We start from the raw sequence: 23,590 nt of genomic DNA, 5'->3' as shown, positions 1-23,590 counted from the left end.
TTTGGTAACGTATTTCTCATAGAATATGTGTGATAAACCCCCTCCTCAATACTTGAAAAAAAGCTAATTCTAGAGAAAAAACGCAAGTGAATAATTATTAAAAGTTCCTTCTTTTCACAGTTTCTTGCTCTCGATTTTTTACTTTAAAATCTTGACCAAAGTTTTAACTCGACATATTCAATGAGAGAATGCACCTTTAAAAAGAACAAACACATAAATGATTCTGAAAAACGTTTGATGTATGAGGTCAAATGAGTTGACACTGAAAGTTGACATAAATAGTTTGTGATGTTGGGGCCAGGGCAGTCTTACCAACGATCTTACGACCAAATATCGCACAACATAAAACTGGTTTTTGATTGCGTTACGGTCTCTAAATGAATTGAGAGTCTTATTTCCATATTTAAACAAGATTTTTCATACGTGACAAAGAACACACAGTTTCTATGGAAATAAATAATATTGTTAATGTTAATTGACTAGTTAAAAGAAACGATCATACGATACGATCGTTTATAAATAAGAGAGACCTACTGAAAATATGAACAATAACGAAGGTGTTTTGAATTCCACAGTGTATTGAATACTACAAACCATGTGAATTCATTTTAACCCTTTGCATGCTGGGTAAATTGTCGTCTGCTCAAAAATGTCGTCTGGTTTATTCTAAATATCTTTCAATTTTCTTAACACTTTGGGCATATATTGACTGAGTGGCAAACAGCTTGGAACCTGACCAGGCGCCGAGTCTGGTTCCAAGCTGTTTGCAAAGCCTTTAAAATCGCCATCAGCAGCCTAATGGTTAATAAGCTTCACATTTGCTGCGTTTGTATAGCTGAAAACAACACATGAATGGATCGACGTGTGTCATTTGGGTCCTTCACAACTTGATTATAATTAATAAAAAAACACAGAACAGATGCAATGTTTTATACCCGTATTTATTGATCCTGGATTCGCGCCGATCCACTTTGGAAATGAAAGGCCGAAGAACATGGCGACGCCGAGGATGAAGATGTTGCGAGATGAGTTGAGGTCAACGTGTTGGAGATTGGAGATACCCACAGCTGTTATCATGCCTGAGAAGATGAACACAAAGAGATATTTAAAGCTGCCCTCTCATAGATTGACTGTTTTGACAACTTTTTTTGTCTTAGAATGAGCCAATGTTTGCGAAAAATCATGGAAACCAGTGATATAAGACTGCTGACAAAAATGGATCGCGGATCTTAATATTTTAGTTCAAAAACTGATGTTTTATGCATTTTTCTTAAACCGCTAGTAACGGTTTTAGCCATAAAACATTAATTTTCGAACGGAAATATGAAAGTCTACAATCTGATGTTTTGTCAGAAATCTTATTACATTGGTTTGCAGATATTTACACAAAATTTGCTCTTTCCAAGACAAAAAAGAAAGTTGTAAAAATGGTATATCTGTGAGAGTGCAGCTTTAAGGCCTAGTTAAAACTTCTAGAAGTGACCAACCACTTCCACCTCCCACAAAACATCCGAGGTATTGTACTGGCAGTTAATTGGCTCCTACTATAGAGACCCTTATCTAATCAAAGCAAAATCTAAGTGTATATACTTTCTCTTCGAATGCAACCATAACTGGCCATACTCTAAAACATAAAAAACATTGATATTTGTTTTCAAAACTGTTCACATGGTCCAAATTACATTGCTGTGACTTCAAAATTAAGAAAGTTAGTCAATAAAAGTGGGACCAGCTTTGACCCAAGGGGCATAATTTGAACGGGTCTTGGGCTAGCGGTTTCAAACAAGAATATTTTTCAAAGATTTCCCAGTATGTAAAAAGGTTGTGACCCCCTGGGCGGGGTCTTTTTTACCCAAAAGGCATAATTTGAGCTTGGTAGAAGAACACTAGAAATGTAACACACCAAATATCGAACCTCTATACCTCATGGATTCTGTTAAGAATATTTTAAAGCGTTTCCTTTCGGTTGCCATGGTAAACCATAATCCCACATGGTATTCATTTCTTTGCAGTTTGAAACAGTTTGACAAATCACCATACAAGGAACATCCCAGTGATTTTCATATTAATTGGCCAGGCGGATTAGGCGTATATTTTGTTTGAAGCAATTGTTGACGGACGACATACAGTGGACGATGGAATAAGCTCAACCAGAGCATTGCGTGCATTAAACAATACTCAGAATTTGGAAACCTGCTTGGCAAAAAGGGTAATCAACTGTGGATGCATATATGGGGTGTCCTTGATCCTATAACTGTGTCTCTAGATACCTAAAAAATAGATAATGCCTAAACCAATTTATGAATTCCTTGTACAACTTTTCATGACATGCAAGATGAACAGCGCAATGAATGTTGATACTTACCAAACATGATCATAAACATGCCGCCGACGACGGGGTCAGGAATGGTGACGAAGAGGGCGCCGAATTTCCCCAAACATCCAAGAACGATCATGATTACCCCACCCACCTGAACAACACGACGGCTTCCTACCTAAATTAATTAATAATATGAATAACATTAATAGTTTACGGCCTTCTATAGATTGAATGTCGCGAGTGCGTTGTTGGTGGTCAACAAGTCGAACTAGTGGTTTTTCTCCGGATACTCCGGTTTTCCCAACAACACAAGACCACACTCTCGCGAAACATCGTGCCAACGAGAATGACTAAATGTAAGTTATGTAACTTTCACAATCGTTTTCAAATAAATAAAGTTTAAACTGAAGTCGCGAGTTTTTTCCTGCTTCTTTTTATGGTCTTATTCATTTACGCGAGGTTTGATATTTCACATTGTTATACCATAGAGGTTTGCACTACCCAAACACTTCTACAGTAGGAGGTGGCTCCGACAGAGTTAGAAATACAGAGTGAACAAGCATGGAATATAAAGGATGATTTTATGTTTCAGTGAAAGATCGTAATATATTTCACCGAAAGAACAACTGTATTGCACGAATGGCGTAGCCTCGAATGAACTATTTACTTTGGGAGTTCACGATTTTTGTTTTGATTTTTTTTGGCCGAAAAAGGATATAAAATGACATCTTATTATAGTTTTTATGCATGCGATTGTGACTTCGTTTCGGAAATGGAAGTCGGTAAAATTGTGTCCAAGCCCTGTGCGCCCTGACGTTTGATTTGGAGCTGTAAGCGGGCTTAAATTTAAAAATAAATAAATAAACCCTTACCACCGCAAGATATATATTAAATACTGAATAGAACTGCATGGTGAAACTACCTTTGTAATGCCGATTGCGCCCACATTCTCGCTGTAAGAGGTGGTGCCATTGCCCGACCCCCAGGCTCCGGCTAGGATACAGCAGATTCCCTCAACACCGATACCTGTAACAACATTGTTATGTGTAACGACTTTATTGTGAAATTGCGGACAAAATGGACGACAAAAGGCATTTTATCTTAGAGTTGGTTAAAACGCATAAACAATCCTATATTACTATGGAACGCATATTTAGAAAGGTGGAATACATTATAATAATAACAAAAGTAACAAAAATGATGATTTAATTTATGTTACCGCACATCTCTTTAAGTAATTTTCTATCGCATTACGTGTGTTATTACACTGACTATGAATACCAAAGCGTCATGAATAATTATCAAATCATGACTTGGTTAGCATATATTAATGCATGTTTTTAAGTTACGACACACTAAACAGGTTTTAATATTACTCATCAAGATCAAACCATACCAGAAATCCAAAGGTCTTCTTACATTTCTTCTAGTAGGTATTAGGTTTCAAACAAAACATATATCATGACACTATCGGTTTGAAATTATGCCAAAAAATGCCCACGATCGGAGAGAGTTCAATTAACATTTACCTTTTTCGTCAGTCGGTTAAACATTACAGAGCAAAACGAAGTAAAATTATTTTTTTTACTTCATCAATCCTTTTTGTATTGTTGTCATGTGAGATCGTTTCTGTTTGTCTTGTAAAAATTAGATTTGTACCATTTCAGAATAAAAATAATTATTTAACCTTTTTCCGTTTAACATTATGGTTTCAATTCCAAGAAAATATTGTCACACACACACATACACGCAGGCACGCAGGATTCCTTTTAGTCACGGCAACATTAAGTTACAACAGACATGCAAGAAACATAAAACAATACAGTCAATATGCCACTCAACTTGATAAAATAATGTTAACCGCCGATTTCACCACAGTGACTTACAAGCAATTTCACAATCATAAATAATAAAACACCTGCTTTTAATATATAATTGCTTCCGAAAGATAAAGAAAAACATGAAAAGAGCATAAAATCTACTACTGGGTATGTATTCATACAACCTCCTTAGTTATTTCCTAACTTACGTCAATTTCCTAACTTAGTTAATTTTCTGGCTTAAAGGCCTAGTTTAAGTAATGTTTGGCATGATAATCCCCTGGCCCCAATTTCTCGAAACTTCTTAAGTCTCTTATACCAGAATTAAGCTAATCTCACTATTTTTGTTGCTCTATAAAATGCGTATTATTTACTTTTTAAGGAGTTTTTAGAAATTATGTAGGAATATTCTAAATAATAATAACAATAATATATTTCTCATTTATCAAAATCCATTTTTAGTATGGTTTTAGGCTAATTGAAATAAGCGACTTAAGCCTGTTAAGTTTAAGAAGTTTCGAGAAATTGGGGCCTGCTGTGTATCTCCTACTTATTGCACTGGTGCCACAGTAGGGGCCAATTTCCTGTGTATTCGTTTTTTGGCTCAGAGCCATTCAGGGTCCATTTCTTTAATAAAACTTTCAAAACTGCCAAGCAGGATACTCAGATCGGAGATCTGATAAGAGGGATCAAGGCAAGTAGATTAAGATCAATAAACAGAGGTTGTGTACTATACAAAGTTTTTTGTGTTGTTTTGTTGTTGTTGTTGTTGTTTTGGTTTGTTTTGTTTTGTTTTGTTTGTTGTTGTTGTTTTTTTGTGTTGTTTTTTTTTTTTTTGGGGGGGGGGGCGGGATGGAGGGGTTCACTTATAGAAGGCTATAACTAGGCCTGTAAGTTAATTTCCTGACTTAAATCGAGTTCCTAACTAAAGTAAAAATTCCTCAAATGTTCATAGTCAAATTTAAAGATAGGTAGGAGTGTTTTTAACATAAAAGTATTATTTTCAATAAAGTAAATGAAAATAAAGTAATTCAGAAATTATTTTATAAAATTTCAAATTATAAATCCAGTGAAAATCCATAATTAGGAGATTGGCATAAGTAAAGAAATGACTCAATATGTTTGAAGGACCTAAACATGAATGTTAAAAAAATCATTTTTATTTAGTTCTTAGGTTCAATATTTAGCAAGCATAATACAAACAACCTTTTTGCAACATGTGTAGGTGTTATAATGAGTTGAGCAAATTTTACGAAAGAAGATTTTATACGAGTTTCAATCAAAAAGCATTTGGGTTCTTTTCAGAAATGTCTTCATACCAAATGAATATGTTTTTGAGTAAAAATAGTCAACACTACTAATATAATTATAGACAAATGTTTGCATTCTTTATGTTTTACTCAAGGAAAAGATCGATCCTCAAAAAAAAAATATCATGACTTTTTGTAACATTTTATTTTTATGCCTTCCCCACCCACTTTTGCCCATATATATGAATATTTCGACAAATTAACAAGCATTTTTATATTGCGTTTATTGGAAATTGCATTTTGGTTGCTATTACCTCTGTTTACCGCGTGAACGGGAGGGGGTGGTGCACCTGCCAATCTCGCGCATGCGAAGTAGTCCCCTACCGACTCGATCATTGAGGAGAGTACACCAGCCAGCATACCAAACACAGCTGCTGTGCTGACTGTAGGCATACCCCACTGACCTGTGTGGAGGGAAATAATGTCCGTATGTAATTCGTATTGTTTTGAATGTTGTCCAGGAACGCTCCAGCAAAGTTCTTGCGGTGTGACCGGGCCTTTAAGGAGCGTTCCTGGAGCGGTGAATAAAATCATTACCGCTCGTTACCGTTCACCAGAAGTTGGCCCCCGTTAAGACAACGCCGTATACGCTCGGCCACCGCTTATGGTCCCTCCTACCGCTCCGAAAGTTTTGACCTGCACAAAATATTGCGAGCGGTGAGGAGCGGGCAATTTTCCGCTCCGGCAAAGTATCAGCCATATACATCCCAGGGTTGTTTGTGTAGAAAACTGCATTTCATGAGCATAACTCAACCAGTCCTAAAGCCAGAGTTATCGGTCGTCATACGCAGACGCCTATATGTACTAAGTTGCACAGTTGAATCTGTTGGGTCGAACTCTTTTGGGTCGAAATCCTCGATGGCTCGAACAAGATATAAACGACCGATACCTTTAAACTGAGGGTAAAAAATCCCGCTTGGCTCGAAATTTCGAGGGTTTTTTTTCGCTTGGCCCGCGGGAGTTCGAGCCAACGGAGTTCAACTGTATATATACCTGGGTAGGGGAACCTGAACCATTCTGATTTGTATAGGACGTCCGTCTTTATGTCCGTCCGAGCATAATAGCCCCAGGCCTTCTTGTCTTCAGGAAAGGCGCCCGCTGCCGTCAAAATCACGCAGATCACCCAAGACAGAACCATCGCTAACAGCACCTGGTAAAAACAATGATAAAGTAGTACAGTCGGACCCTATTGGCATTGAACTCGCTTGCCTCGATTTTCTCTTTGGTTCGAACTAGATAAAAGGACCGATTTCTTTAAACTGAGGGTAAGCATTCCCGCTTTGCTCGAATTTCCCGAGATTCAATGTATTTTCGCCGGTCCCTGGGAGTTAGGGCCAACAGAGTTCTCGTGTAAAGCGTATGAAATGAGTTTAGTGAGACACGTGTCCAACACAAATACGAAAATGTTTGCCATTTTCGTATTTTAGCCACGTGAGACCACTTATGTTATTATAATTTATCGAAAGGAGTGCAGCGGCGGTCAGGAATTGCCGAAAAAGGGGTCGTTACTAAGGGACGCAACATTTTGACATGCGCTCCTCCTTCTGAACTGAATTTAATATGGCTTAGGGGTTTGGGTTTATTTTGTAACAATTTCAAATGCGAAATGGTGCATTTTGAGCGTATTTCATTACTTTTTCTCCGATATTGACATGGAGTTCCATTGCATTTCGCTTACAGTTCCAGTGCGTTTTGCTTACAGTTCCAGTGCGAATCGCTCACAGTTTCAAGGTGTTTCATTTACTATTTCAATACGTTTCGCTTACAGTTTCAATATGCTACGCTAACAGTTTCATTGCACTTCGCTTACAGTGTCCATGCATTTCTCTTACAATTTCAGTGAGTTTCGCTTACTGTCTCATGGCATTTCGCTTACATTTTCAATGCGTTTCGCTTAGAGCTGCAATGCACTTTGCTCACAGTTCCAGAGCGTTTCGCTTACGGTTTCAGTGCGTTTCGCTTACAGTTTCAGTGCGTTTCGCTTACAGTTTCAGTGCGTTTCGCTTACAGTTTCAGTGCGTTTCGCTTACAGTTTCAGTGCGTTTCGCTTACGGTTTCAGTGCGTTTCGCTTACAGTTTCAGTGCGTTTCGATTAGTTTTAGTGTGTTTCGATTACAGTTACAGTGCGTTAAGCTTACAGTTCAAGTGCGTTTCGACTACAGCTGCAGTGTATTCGCTTACAATTTCATTGAGTTTCGCTTACGGTTTCATTGATCTTCGCTTACATTTCTAGTGCGCTTCGCTTTCATTTTAAATGCGTTTCGCTTGTAGATTTAAAGCGATTTGCTTCTAGTTTTAAAGCGTTTCGCTTACAGTTTAGTTGATCTTCGCTTACAGTTCGAGTGCGCTTCGCTTACATTTTCAATGCGTTTCGCTTCTAGTTTTAACGCATTACGCTTGCAGTTTAATTAAGATTCGCTTACAGTTTCAATGCGTTTCGCTTACAATTTCAATGCGTTTCGCTGACAGTGTCAGTGCGTTTCACTTACAGTTTCATTGAGCTTCGCTTACATTTCAAGTGCGCTTCGCTTACAGTTTCAATGCGTTTCGCTTACCGTTTCAAAGCGTTTGGCTTATAGTTTCAGTTCGTTACACATAAATTCTTAGTGCGTTTGCTTATGTTTAACGAAATGAGAGCTCCTTTACGCGTATCATTTGAACATCCTCGTGTATCTGATCATTCCCAATGATTAGGTAGATCTCAAACGTATTGCGTATGTCCTTACCGGAAATAAACTAAATATTGGCATTCTTGTCGTTGTGCACCCTTTGCCTCGCTCTGACGTACAGCAGGGAATCTTGATGTTTCGCATGTACTGGGAAAATAGCGCGATCAGGAACATGGTCCTGAAACGAAACATGGCCAATGCAAAGAAGTCAACAACTACTGATTGATTCGAAAATTCGATCGTCAATTCAATTGTTGATGAAAAAAGTCCCATAATGCTTAACGGTAACTGATTCTCAGTAGTAGTTCATTGTTGTTGAAATCGCAAAACGTTAAGATACTCATTTATTTTGAAATCGATTATTTAAATAGCAAGGTAAAGCTTAAGAACTGTATATTGCGATAAGATCATCAAGTCTCAAATATAGCTCAATTGGAGGCGCATCTCGCTCATAATCCGGCAAACTCCACGCAGGGTTACTTCCCTTACAGTACAGTAATCACTGCCACCATGCAAATCAAGTGACCATATATGCGCACGGTAAATATTGTACATATATTTTTTTAATATTTCTTGTATTTTATCCTCAAAGCACCTTGAATAATTGAAATTGATAAACAAAAAATATCCAAAAAAAAAGTGAGAAAAAAAAGAAGTTAAAAAAAGTTAATTTATTCAGCTGAATTCCAGCTATACTCGTTCAAGGTGGCAAAGATCTGGGGCGATGACTTCTTCTGTCATTTCCTAACTTAAGTCACTTTTCTCATTTTATTATCTCTTTAGTCATATGAAATAAAATAAAAAAGGAAATTCCCAAATGCCTTATTTCTATTGACCTTATTGAATAAAACATTTCCAATGTTTAAAAACACTTTTTTTATTTTGAAAAAAATAAGAAAAGACTTAAGTAGAAAATGACTTAAGCAGTTATATGTATACCGCCCCAGTTCAGGTTGTCAGGAAATATCACTGCGTAGGAGATTGATAAACCGGAGGACGATAAACAGTGTCTTACATGAAAGCAATGTACCACTGGGCTGATGCCTTATCCGCAGCTGCCTCGAACAGCGCTATACCAATGAGGGCGATGGTGGGCGTAATGGCCAGGGGACCGATAAACCTCAATACGAGGCCCATTAAGCCGGTGAAGCCGATCACCACTTGGAAAATGGACGCTACCATAATCGCTCCTTGAATCTGTAATAGAAATTAGAATACAACCTACATGTTCAGCCAATGAAATTGCAGATAGGCAATCATTAAGTCATAGTACTAATTCACTGAGAATTTCAACTTTCGTGGATGTTTAATGGTTCGCCTACTGTAACTCATCCGATAAACACTCCCTGTGTAAGATTTTGCGTTGACAATGAGGTTGTATTATAAGTCAGTTAGATGAAATGAAGTAATATCTGAATGGTTAAGAAGGGTTCGTAAGCTATGTGACTCCCCTTTTTCTTAATCATTAAGATTTTACTTCGTGTCATCTAAATATTACATAAACTCTTGAATGAACATGAAATATATAACATGTCGATTTAATCGAGTGTTGGCGAGTAAACGAGTTTATGAAGTTCTTACTGAATGACCTCAAATGCAATCTTCTATTTATACAATAAACACACAAAGATACATACATAAAACGTCGCAAGCACATATTGATTATGACGGCACGTTTTACGTATTTACACAGTATTTACACACTTTATAAAAACAAATGTATGTAAATTGTATACTGACGTTATTTCGCGAAAGTGATGACGTCATTTATGGTACTGTATATTTACCAACGTAATACTGTCTATTTCAAAAATCAAGACTGATTTAAAATAAAAGGACGAATTTACATATGATATAGTTACAGCGCCATATACTAGCTTTAACACAAGGGAAACTACCCTGGTTTAGAGACTATTTTGCAACATCACGAGTTCATCTTGCTTCTGGAACATGTCGATCAGTAGTTACAAACAATGATGACAATAATAAGAGATACAATTAACCTCAAAACAATGTATGAATCAAATTAAACCATTATGTATTAGAGAAAATTCAAATAGATAAATATCCCTATACAATGCGTGGCAATTACATTAGGCCAAACAAAATATGTTTGTTTCGGGTGACCGGACCCTACGTTATAAAAGCCGCCGAACATAGTATTTTTATTTAAAAATTAAAAAAGTAAAAAATGGTCCTCCCGCCATAAACACAAGTTTGTTTAAACATGAACTGCCTTTATTTTGGGTAGAGAATAAAGCTCCATAACAACAGCAATATATGAGTGACATTTGCCAAACATTAGTGCTATTTGCAAGGATATTATATTGACAAAGTATTTGGGAAAAAGAAAGTCAAAAAAATCCCTACCTACCTAACCGAATAGTTTTGGGGATTTTATTCTAAACAAACATGTTTAGGCCTTATGCAAACAAACATCGCCTACCTCTCTAAGCCTCAGTTGCCACATCTCCCTGTGTTCGTCTGATCCGGGCTCGGGCAGTGTGCTGTTGAGGAGGGATGGATCCGCTTAAAATGAACGAGTGATTACTGGTCATTGAAATTTCCAGATTTTATTTCTAAACGGCATTGTATAAATGTTTTTTTAATGTTTTTAACACTTCGTTTAAATACGAAATAAAACAGTTTTTTTCTCTTTTTTTCAGATAATCTTTTGATCAAGAAGTAACACAGTTATTTCACGGTTATTTAGGCAACAGTCAACTGTTATCCCTTTGACTATTGTCCCTTGGTGTGGGTGATGACAAACTGAACATATCATCAGATATCATCCCCTCCACCTCGGGACAGCAGTACTGTTACCTATAACCACGAAATAACTGTATATTGTTACCCAACACTGTTACCCGCTGACGTCATAGTACGATGCGATACGGGGTTTACAAATTATCATCTGTGACGTTAAGGCGCTTTGTTTATGTGTTGGTATAGACGTTCCCGTTTATGGGGACATCTTACCTGATGTCGAGGCTTTAAAACCTACCCTCCGAGGGAATCAGTGCATCTTGTACACTTTTGGCAAACACTGTCGACAGAGGCTTTAGCCGAGTTGCGTCGGGTTGACAAAATATACTGGTAGTCTAAACTAATAGATGTGCTATACGGGATTCTTCTAATCTCCAACGAAGGATTTGCCGTATCAAAAAATCCGTCAACGTACAATTATTTGGACTACCCTCAATGGATGCAGTATTTATAGAATGCTGTACCCGAACTTGCTTGATAAAATACTTACTTTCCCTTTCAACAGTATACGGGCATTCCCATCGTTTTAAGCTCAGTATGGAGAATGTCGGCGTCAGGAAGGCGAACGTCGCTCCTTGGATGATCGGTAGCCTGAAAAACGCAAGCATGTCATTTGAAGTATGTATGGTACATTGAAATGCACGCTACCTTCAGTACAACGACCACTAAACGCCAGTTCCACCATTTAACGGTGGTGCAAAGAAATTGAGCTGTCGAAACTTCCGTGGTGAAGCTGTGCCTTATGTTTACCTCTTCACACGATATACGAGTACGAATTCTATTTTAAACAATAATTTTATTAAACGGACAGATCGTAGCCAACCTGCAGTAAAAGTGTTCTTACACGGCATCAAATTCTCCGATTTTTGAAATTTGTCCGTTTAATAAAATTATCGAATAAAATATAAGTCATACTCACAATCCCAAAATGAGCACAGAAAGAATGACCTGTTATAAAAATTATGAACATGTACTGTGTATTATACCATGTATATGCTTGATTTCTTTTTGTGTTAGTGTAATGAATAACCGTGATTATATAAAGTTGACACAAAACAATTCAAATATTATTTTCAAACATAAGTGTAATATACGACTGAGCTTGACAAGAACGGAACATAATTCCGTGAGTACAGAATTCAAACTTCAATGTGTTGGGCTTGGTGCTTTTTATTTCAGATATATCGAATGTTCGTTATCACGAACTTTTTCCCGCGATCCTGACGACTTCGACATAACGAGTTTCGACTTTTAATTTAACGGAAAAAGATCAAGGACAAACTAACTCCAATTTCGAGACACATAACGCTACAAGACAACAAACAAAATAGAATGGTATCTTGATCAGATCCGTATGCCGAAAGAGGGTTCATACTCCATCCAACGGCTTCTTCCCTTTGTTTATAGTTATCACTGCGGTTATATGAAACAAGTGATGATGATCATTTTAAATACAGCTCTACGTGAATGGAACTCACCGAAAACTGAATTGTTGAACTCCGGCTATATTCTCGTCAAGGGAGATTGGATTAAATTGATCTTAGGATCAAATGCCAAACACAATAATTGAAGGTTGCTAACACACGTTACCTTACGCCAAAGGTACTTTGAATAAACGTCGCCACACCCCCGACGACGAAGAAAGTTCCTATAATCCACGAATGCCCTAGGTCATCTCCCTCCAAACAGAGCGGCCCTGCAAGAAGGAGCGGGAGGGAGATGGTACCGCCAAGAGCCGTGAGCACGTGTTGTAATCCCAGTAGCAGCGTTAGAGCCAACGGAGGCTTGTCCTCAACGCCGTAAAAAAGATCGATTCTTGGTAGTGGATTCTTCTCCAGTTCGGCACAAAAGCTGACTTTGGTACCCAGTGGCCCGTCGTTTGTCGATTCGTTATTCTTTGTTTCTGGCGCCAGCAGCGATTTATGTGCCATTTCCGACGTTCAATGGGTGAAGGTTTCTCTGGAACGCTTCTTAGCGTTCTTCATCGACACCTTATACCACTCACAAATGTAGGTACTATGGAGCGGTATCTTTGTTTTCAAACGTTTGTGCAAATGCATATGTTTAAAATTTTAAAGTTTAAATATATTAAAACATATAGTCTGAATCATTCCGTGTACGCGCATAATTATGTCTAGACCTCAAGGTTCTACTAAATGAATAAACATTTTATAGTAAGATGATAGGAAAATTCGAACTCGACACAATCTAACTAGCCCAACTGCGTTCATACCCCGATTATGACATAAATCACGCAAGTCGATCATTCCTTCATTAGCAACAAAGTGTGAGTTTTAGGATGAATTGTGTCACTGCACTCTATCACATGTCTTTGGAAATAACTTAGTTTGAGCTTATGCATAAAACGTGTCTATTACCTTGAGAGTAAAATTGTGCGGGTAAGCACATTTTAATATCGTGATGTTTGTGCCAATTACCTGATATATATTCTGCGGCTACTATTGTTTGCAAACAAACTGAGCAAAAAGCGCTTGTCACAGTCAAAAATGTGCACTTTGCATATTTGCACAGATCAGGAGGTCTTTTGTGCAGTCTTGACATTTCAAACGGCGTTTTGTAAAAAACAAAGCATATCCGTCGGTCCCTCCGTTATTGTCGTCGACGTGTAAGGCAGGTGTAGGAATCGTTTGATGAATAGTGTGCAGTATAACTGTGTGTCGGAAGTGGTTTAAAGAACCGCCGCGAGACCAGATTTATATGAAATGTATTGCTCTGATCATCCATCGTCGGATAAGCAATTGCGACCCATTCTACAAGGGAATATCAAAGGTCTGACGAAACCAGGGCGCACTTCAGGGACAAAAATTTGGGCCTGCGTCCCAGCACGCCTCTTTCCATAGGAACCCAACAAATATACTCTAAACAAGTCAAGGGGAGTGGCGGGAGGTGATGCTCCGGCCAAAGAAAAAGGTTTAGTCTAAAATGATGCCGTGGGTTTAATTTATGCATAAATATACTATAAAACTGACATGAGGAAATCACTTGGACTGGGACAGCGTGGGGGTGCGGCATAGTGGGGGTGCGGCAAAGTGGGGGTGCGGCATAATCCCTGACATTTCCCCACCAATACTTGATCCACTTCTCTTGATTTATCCAAATTATTATCCTTTTTATCATGATGAACGGGGTGTAACGAAATGGGTCAGTCTAAGGTAACTGACGATGTGATTATCTCTCTTGGTCCGAGTTTTTCTTCATATAAACATAGGGAAGGACTAATACTTACAGCATGATATTGCGAAGTATTACCTTGACACAGGTTTAGTCTAAATAATTGTTGCAGGAACGGATATAACAGATGCTTGATAATCTCCCTTAGCTCTGTCTGAATAAGTGTTTCAATGCCAAATATAACATACTACGTACTGTATCTAAGCCCACAAATAGCAGCTCTAATAAGGCATATGATAACGTTTTCTCTGGAGTGTTGCCTTGTACTAGGGCAAGTCGGAATTTTTGTAGCAAGATACTGCACCTTGGGTCACATATATGGCAGTTGAAAATGCTATTTTGCCTTATACTTAGATGAGTGTGAATAATTGTAGCAAGATGCTCTATCTATCTTGCTTGGGTCACATATATGGCAGACGATAACGCTAATTTTGAAGTGCTACCTTGTACCAGGGTAAGTCTGAACTATTTTAGCTAGCTGCATCTTACGTCACATATATGGTAGACGATAAAGCTTATCTTGGAGTGCTACCTTGTACCAGGGTAAGTCTGAACTATTGTAGCAAGATGCTCTATCTTACGTCACATATATGGCAGACGATAACGCTAATTTTTGAGTGCTACCTTGTACTAGGGTAAATCTGAACTAGTGTAGCTAGCTGCATCTTACGTCACATATATGACAGACGATAACGCTAATTTTGGAGTGCTACCTTGTACCAGGGTAAGTCTGAACTATTTTAGCTAGCTGCATCTTACGTCACATATATGGTAGACGATAAAGCTTATCTTGGAGTGCTACCTTGTACCAGGGTAAATCTGAACTATTGTAGCAAGATGCTCTATCTTACGTCACATATATGGCAGACGATAACGCTAATTTTTGAGTGCTACCTTGTACTAGGGTAAATCTGAACTAGTGTAGCTAGCTGCATCTTACGTCACATATATGACAGACGATAACGCTAATTTTGGAGTGCTACCTTGTACCAGGGTAAGTCTGAACTATTTTAGCTAGCTGCATCTTACGTCACATATATGGTAGACGATAACGCTAATTTTGGAGTGCTACCTTGTACCAGGGTAAGTCTGAACTATTTTAGCTAGCTGCATCTTACGTCACATATATGGTAGACGATAAAGCTTATCTTGGAGTGCTACCTTGTACCAGGGTAAGTCTGAACTATAGAAGCAAAATGCTGCATCTTACGTCACATATATGGCAGACGATAACGCTAATTTTGGAGTGCCACCTTGTACCAGGGTAAGTCTGAACTATTGTAGCAAGATGCTGCATCTTACGTCAAATATATGGCAGACGTTAGCGCTAATTTTGGAGTGCTACCTTGTACCAGGGTAAGTCTGAACTATTGTAGCAAGATGCTCTATCTTACGTCACATATATTGCAGACGATAACGCTAATTTTGGAGTGCTACCTTGTACTAGGGTAAATCTGAACTAGTGTAGCTAGCTGCATCTTACGTCACATATATGACAGACGATAACGCTAATTTTGGAGTGCTACCTTGTACCAGGGTAAGTCTGAACTATTGTAGCAAGATGCTGTATCTTACGTCACATATATGACAGACGATAACGCTAATTTTGGAGTGTTGCCTTGGACCAGGGTAAGTCTGAACTATTGTAGCAAGATGCTGTATCTTACGTCAAATATATGGCAGACGTTAGCGCTAATTTTGGAGTGCTACCTTGTACCAGGATAAGTCTGAACTATTGTAGCAAGATGCTCTATCTTACGTCACATATATTGCAGACGATAACGCTAATTTTTGAGTGCTACCTTGTACTAGGGTAAATCTGAACTAGTGTAGCTAGCTGCATCTTACGTCACATATATGACAGACGATAACGCTAATTTTGGAGTGCTACCTTGTACTAGGGTAAATCTGAACTAGTGTAGCTAGCTGCATCTTACGTCACATATATGACAGACGATAACGCTAATTTTGGAGTGCTACCTTGTACCAGGGTAAGTCTGAACTATTGTAGCAAGATGCTGTATCTTACGTCACATATATGACAGACGATAACGCTAATTTTGGAGTGTTGCCTTGAACCAGGGTAAGTCTGAACTATTGTAGCAAGATGCTGTATCTAACGTCACATATATGGCAGACGATAACGCTAATTTTTGAGTGCTACCTTGTACCTTTGTAAGTTCTTTGTAAGTTATTTAATTATTGTAGCAAGATTTTGGATCTACAGTCAAAATTATGGCAGACGATAACGCTTATTCTGGAGTGTTGCCTTGAACCAGGACAGTCTGAATAGATGGAGCACAATGCTCAATCGTTGGTCATAAATATGGCAAACGATAACGCAAGTTTTGGAATGTTGTCTTGTACCAGGCTATGTCTGAACTTTAGTAGCAAGATGCTGCATCTTAGGTTACATATATGGCAGCTGATCACGCTTATTTTGAAGAGTTATCTTGCACCAGGGTTACGTCTGAATTAGTGTATCATGATGCCGCATCTTAGATCACATATATTGCAGACGATAACGCTATTATTTATGTGTTACTTATTACCAGGGTAAGTCTGATGTTGAATCTGAGGTCACTCATATTTCGGATGATGACGCTGATTTTGGAGTGTTGCCTTGTACAAGGACAAGTCTGATAATTTGTAGCAAGATGTTAATGTTTTTATGTTGCCAGGTAAATCTGAATTATGGTGGCAATATGTTGGATCTTAGGCCACATATATTACAGATGACAACGCTATTTTCGGAGTGTAACCTAACACCAGGGTTAGTATGAATTAGTGTATAAGATGCGATGATAGTCCGGCTTTAAAATAACGTAATATATCTTAGCCCATACATATAGCATATATGAAAATCCTTCTTTTGGAAGCTACCTTGTGCCAAGGGTAGTCTGTAGGATCGTCGCGAGACCGGATACAAAGAATATTGTGCTGATGATCTCGCTGAGCCCGACCGTGTCCTCGTCCACACATAATGCCGGCGCTATGACCAGAGGGACTGTGATTGTTGAACCGAAGGCAGTCAGGTAATGCTGGAAAAGAACTTTGCTTTAATAAAGTAATACTACCATATCATTGTTTGTATACCACGTGATAAATTGCGTCATAAATGCTATGTCGGATGGCAATATTTTTCTTCGAATGAAGACTTTAAACAAAGATAACTTTCCTATTGTTTCACCACTGAAAATGAAACATACCGCAGTCTACGCCGCTCACGGAGCCCCACCTTCGGTCTTTTACCAGTTTGATTGTGAGTTTAGTTTCTTAAAACACTTCGACAAACCTTTTCACAATATGGCGTCTGATGGAGCACTGTCAAAATATTTTTTTGGAAACAGGTTTGTCGAAGTGTTTGATGAAACTAATCACCTTATCAAACTCCGGTAGTGAATCGAATGCGGGTCTCTTTAAGCGCCATAGACTGCCCTTTGTTTAATTTAAAATGGTGTTGTAAAAGAAAAGTTATCTTTGATTTTCGAAGACTAAATGTTGCCTTTAGATGTAGCATATATGACGTAATTTAACACGTGGTATACACACACTGCATATACACACTAGCGGATACATGAGGCGCAACCACAACCACCCCTTCCCTCTCACAATAAGTTGTCCGAATTATTGTATGTACGAGGGGTGTTCGGAAAGTTTCGGGACAGGTACCGACACATTCTTATTGTTTAATATTTGTACACAATTCCTTAAACATGCATAGCTCTATATACATTTATTTATTTTGAGAAGCAAAATTACAGAATAAAAAATAAAACGCTAGTTTTATCACCATAGCAACGTTATGTTAATGTGAGCAGGGCAACTAAATGTATAAATATTTGCAGATTATGTATATATGTTGCAACAGTCATTCCTTACACAATTATGCATACATTTAGACTACAGTCATTTAACTTTTCTTTCATCGACATCTACTGACTCCCTACCACATTTAAACCCCAAATTACATGGTTCCTGGTGGACCGCATTTGGAAGATGCGTCCCAGAAATGCGCTTACTCTGACCTATATACTGGACCAACCAACAATCGGAACACTTCGGCTATTTCCGCCATACGACGAGCCTAGAATGCATGCCGGTGCACAAGTAAATGTAGTTCGTACAATAAAAATGGCAGCAACGCCTACAAAGACAACACCTACGAATCTGCCCATACTTTCATGTAAAACAAAGCAGAGTCAGTATTGTGTTGTTGATATAAGTACGGCGCGATCAACTTGCAGCGTAGTTAAATGTAAGGATTGCTGACGTTACAAACCGTCTATATACATCCATATTTTTTTTCGAACGGATATCGCTGAGGTGCACCGATTTGTTCTTACTTTTAGTATTGCACATATTTCTAAACTTTGTACATAAAAACACTAAGTATTTCATTTTTTTATATTTGAATACTTAAAGGTCAAGTTTAAGGAATGTTTGGCATGACAATCCCCTGCTGTGCATCTCCTGCTAATTGCACTGGTATCACAATAGGTGCCAATTTCCTGTTTATTTATTTATTGGCCAAGGGCCATTTAGGGTCCATTTCTATAAATAAAATCATTTAAACTGCACAGCAGGATATTCAGATCAGAGATCTGATAGGAAAATTAGGCAATTAGATTAAAATCAATTTACAGAGGTTGTGTACAAGTTTCCAAGTTTCCAAATGTATTCCGTATAACTCATGTCACAAAACATGAAAAAAGAGTATTGAAATATATATATATAATTATATATATACAACTATGTAAAGAACGAGAAAAGTCTCAACATTTTAAGACATAATCTATAAGAATCAATAAATTCAATCAGCGTCATCCAATATTAACAGTATACCTTTATAATTGAGGAGGCATTTAAAGGGAAACAAAATGCACCAATGTATGTATCATTATGAGAATCTAACCATTATCTCTTTAATAAGCTTACAGAATTTTTCAAAATGTATACCTGAACCAGGTCTTATTTGCATTACTTGTTTAAATTTGATAGTATTTGGATGTCTAATATATATATTATCAAGACAACGTTTTCTTTTACCAACAAATTATTGACATTCCAGGAAATAATGTAAATAAATAAATTCATCTCCTATGCTATTATCGTTACAAAATAAACATTTTCTATCGTTGTATTCTACATTATTCCAGCTTCCAATTTCCACAGGTAATTTGTTATTTCTCGTTCTAAATTTGATCATATAATGCAAAATTTTGTAATGTGCCTGACAAGATAATTTTCAAATTCAAACTTTTCTTTATACAATCTATAATTTATACATTTTCTAGAAGTATTAATAGTAGAAAACCATTCATTAATAAAGAGATCGGACAATTTTTGATAAACAGTTTTCTTTAACCATGATCTGTTTAAAAAGTCAAGACTCTGCCAAATGTTAATATGCCCGCATTTAATCAATATTTCCATAATATTACGAATCCACTGGAAATGGAACTGTCGTGGATTTTCGGAAAACATAAATCTACTTAGGACAATGTTATATAAAGATACAGTAAGTTTAGGTAACGGCGGGGTAATTAATTTTGACCAAAAGTCAATCAAACGAGTATTAATGTCAATATTTAACACCAGTTTCGCCATATACAATACAGTTTGGTGCACTGCTCTTGACACCTAACACATATTTCAAATACTTCAGTTGCACTTTCTCGAGAATAGTAATATTACCATAACCCCAACATTCACATCCATATAACAAAATAGGTTTGACAACTTTGTGAAATAAATCAATTTGCAATTCAATTGGAAGACAATGATATCTAGCTTTCTTCAACAAAACAAACATAGCTTTAGTGGCTTGCTTTGCGATATATTATTTTGCTTTGAAAACCGAACCACTTCTACTAAATAACACACCTAAATATTTATATTCGTTTACTATTTCTCATTTATCATCGCATAGAAGGAATTCGTGTTCAACACGTCTTCCCTTCGAAAAAAATAAGCACTTTTGTTTTAGTGGTGTTAACAGTAAGTTGCCATCTTTTACAATAATTTTCATATATGTTTAGAGCATTTTGCAGATCTGTATATGATTCTGCCAATATGACTGTGTCATCTGCATAGAGCAATACAAATAACTTTTAAAAAATCTATCAAACGAACATCATCATCATGTTTATACACAATTGTACCATTTACAATATCACTATTTGCAAAGAAGCTATGTATTTCGTTCACAAACATAGAAAATAACAACGGAGAAAGGCTCTCGCCCTGCCTTACACCTATAGTACAAGGGAAATAGTTTGATTTTACACCATTAACACGTACACAACTTTTAGCATGTTCATACATGTTTTACAATTTGTTTAAATTTCCCTGCTATACACATTTTTTTCTAATTTAAGCCACAAGTAGCTTCTATGTATGGTATCAAATGCTCCTTTAAGATTTATAAATGCACAAAATAACTTCTTCTTTGAATTATGAAGAAGGTCTATTAACATATTTATGACAAACACATTGTCCACTGTTGGATATCCTTGTCTAAAACCTGATTGATATTCGCTTAACAAATCAAGATTCTTGACAATTTTTTAAAATCTGTTATTCAGTATTAAGGTAAACAATTTACCAAAACAACTAAGTAAAGTGATTGGTCTATAATTTACAGGATCAGATGTATCACCTTATTTATATAAATTGGATGTATAATATTAACGGTCCAGTTTTGTGGTACGAGACCTTTATCAAAATTATGTTAAATAGTTTAATATAAACTTCTTTGAAACAACAATAAGAATATTTGATATGTTCATTTAAAATATTATCTTCATCACAAGCCTTATTGTTCTTTAATTGTTCAACCGCTTTTTCAATTTCATCATATGTAATTGGTATATTTAACTTATTTTCGTCAATATCATTATTCTCCATATTATCATCGTTCAGATCAATATTATCAGAATTAACGTCTGGAGTTAATATTTTTGAAATAACTATACATATCTTCTAAATATGCATTGACATTACTGGACTGTTTAGATTTCAAAACTTTCCAAAATTCTTTTGGCTTAGCCTTACTCATTTGCTTCAGTCTAATAGCCTTTTCTCGTCTATAAATGTTAAAATTGCTAATAAAACTTTCTTATAATGTTTTCCTTGTACATTCAAATTTTCTTTATTTGCATCATTTTTCTTCAATTTAAACATAAACCTAGCTGTATGAAATTTCCGTCTTGCAGTTTTACATTCAGCATTAAACCAACAACGTGATTTATTGTTTGTCTTTTTATCAGAGTTATTTAATCGTGATTCACATCCGTTTGTTTTATTGCAGAATCTAGAAAAACTTGACCAATACTCGAAACAACATGGTTCACAGCATCTATACTTGTATCGTTTTCATTTTCACTCTTTAAGTATATCCTCAATCTTATTTGAATTGATATTATTAATAAAATCATCTTTTTTGCTAGCATTCCACAGTTTTGCAGCAACTTTATCATCACAAGAATGTTTAAAACTAGATTTACACTGAAATTTTAACAACATATGTACAGGATTATGAACATCTGAAAAAATGTTAGAAAATTCATCTATGCTTAATTGAATAACATTAGCAAAAAGATCAGGCGTACAAATAAAATAATCAACCGTGCTTACACCTTTGCAAGTTGTTTTGCCTTTGAAATCACCAATCGTACGGCCATTCAAAATGAAGATATTGATAAGTTGTAAAAAGTCAACTAGCTTTCGACCATAATCATAAGTTATTAAATCCGTGTTAAATTTCTGTTTGCGTACATTAGCTGAAAAATAGTTTTCATTTATCTTTAAATCTTCATAAAGTTCATCCTAGGAGGGTCACTTATAGAAGAATTAAACTAGGCCATTAAAAGTCTGGCTTATGTGTTTTGATATTAGGGCCATCGCGACTTCGTTCCTCGCCTCTTAAAATTGCCCATGAAAAAGCGAGGTTTTTTTCTTCTTTTTTTCGAAGTTCAAATAATCGAACTAACAGTCTATAATCCATTTACCTGAAATCCAAGCAATATGCACAAGTACCAAGGCGGAGTGTCGCCTACTCCATAAATCACACCGGAAGTTGAAGCAGGTGCGCTGGTAGCCATGACAACAGGTGGAGCGTCATCTAAGTATACTGACTTCCGGTTTTGCGGGACGGTATTGGAGTCCACAGGTATGTCGTCTGGTATTGTCATCTTTTCACCGTTACTCTGAAATAGTTAAACAATGGTTTGGTTATAATGAAATCTAAAACGCATAAAAGTCTGCTACAACCAAAAAAAACCTAGCTAAACACTCTTTCAATTAATAGACTTATTGGCCCAGAAGAGTTGCGTCCCTTACCGGAAGTGACGTACTTCTAGGATAAAACATTTTGCGAAACGGCCATTACTTTATAGATTGTCTCTACAAACGCCAGACAATCAATGATATGTGCTTTATATCTTGTCGGAACTGGTAAGTTATTTGCATTTATTTGTAATGTTCTTTAATAAAGTACGTCTGGAAATAAGATGAATGCTGCATTTTATCAGAAATCCCGTAATCGAAGTGGTTTTAATTTGGTACATTGTAATTCGTCGGAATAACTTTAACTGACAATACGATGGAGCGTACTTATTTTTTTACACTCTTTGCCATCAACTGTTAACAATGGATATATTGTTCACAGCTGCGTTCAGAGTAAACAACGTCTTTAACGACATCGTTATTTCACTGGTACAATTTCAATGAGCAAATCCAAACAAACGGGTAATCATCTTAAATTGCCCCCCACTTTGCTGGGTCCGCCACTGCATGTAGCCCAACATAATTATTATAAGTTTGTTTCGTTGGGCAAGTATAACCACGTGCATAGGGGGCAGGGGTTGGACAAGTTTATATGGCAGATGAGCAAAATAAGATTTTATGAATACAATGCCAATAGTTTGTGTTGAAAAGTGTATTAAGCATTATGAGGAACATATTACTATAACATGTGATAGAAATATACGAACATATAAGCGATATTACGTTGCATTAAATTCGGGAAAATATTAATGAGATATGTTAAACTCCAAATCTGAAATCTGCACTTTTACTCCCACATAAGACTTACCACAATTAAGTGTATTGTTTAATTATTCCCAAAGGGATGAATAAATGGCGAAAACAATGGCTCTAATACCTATTTTAATTTGAAAGAAATGTACATAAAACACAGTATTTCTACCATTTGAGATCATAGCCATCAATCAATATTTTTTGCGGTTTCGGCTATTAAATACACCCTTACAATCTTGTTATCAGTAATAAATGTTTTCCATAAATGCATGAATAAGAAAGTACATTTTGTAGTTAAAGGTGTATCAGTCAAAATATATGTTTGTTATACTCGTATATGTGTATGCATTGATATGGAATAAGAGTGTCACTTTAAAGCTGCACTCTCACAGATATACCATTTTTACAACTTTTTATTTTTTGTCTTGGAAAGAGCAATTTTTGCGTAGATATCTGTAAACCAATGTTATA

General features: G+C 36.7%; 1 protein-coding gene across 5 annotated transcripts in view; it reads right to left on the bottom strand.

Annotated features, from left to right (window-relative positions):
* Positions 1-23,590, bottom strand: part of LOC128238749 (solute carrier family 23 member 1-like) — a 46,124-nt gene that overhangs the window by 4,760 nt on the left and 17,774 nt on the right. For all 5 annotated transcript variants that reach the window (XM_052954984.1, XM_052955000.1, XM_052955014.1 and 2 more), the window contains exons 2-12: positions 22,090-22,287; positions 16,961-17,118; positions 11,376-11,476; positions 10,566-10,648; positions 9,135-9,316; positions 8,177-8,297; positions 6,444-6,600; positions 5,705-5,854; positions 3,243-3,346; positions 2,366-2,495; positions 936-1,079 (exon numbers count right to left, since the gene is read on the bottom strand). In XM_052954984.1, the coding sequence (XP_052810944.1) occupies positions 936-1,079; positions 2,366-2,495; positions 3,243-3,346; positions 5,705-5,854; positions 6,444-6,600; positions 8,177-8,297; positions 9,135-9,316; positions 10,566-10,648; positions 11,376-11,476; positions 16,961-17,118; positions 22,090-22,287 (1,528 nt within the window). The remainder of the gene's footprint in view (positions 1-935; positions 1,080-2,365; positions 2,496-3,242; positions 3,347-5,704; positions 5,855-6,443; positions 6,601-8,176; positions 8,298-9,134; positions 9,317-10,565; positions 10,649-11,375; positions 11,477-16,960; positions 17,119-22,089; positions 22,288-23,590) is intronic.

The sequence above is a fragment of the Mya arenaria genome, chromosome 1, assembly GCF_026914265.1.
Source record: "Mya arenaria isolate MELC-2E11 chromosome 1, ASM2691426v1".
NCBI classification, from domain to species: Eukaryota; Metazoa; Mollusca; class Bivalvia; order Myida; family Myidae; genus Mya; species Mya arenaria.
The sequence above is the reverse complement of the archived record's forward strand: the minus strand, read 5'-3'. Positions and strand labels throughout refer to the sequence as shown.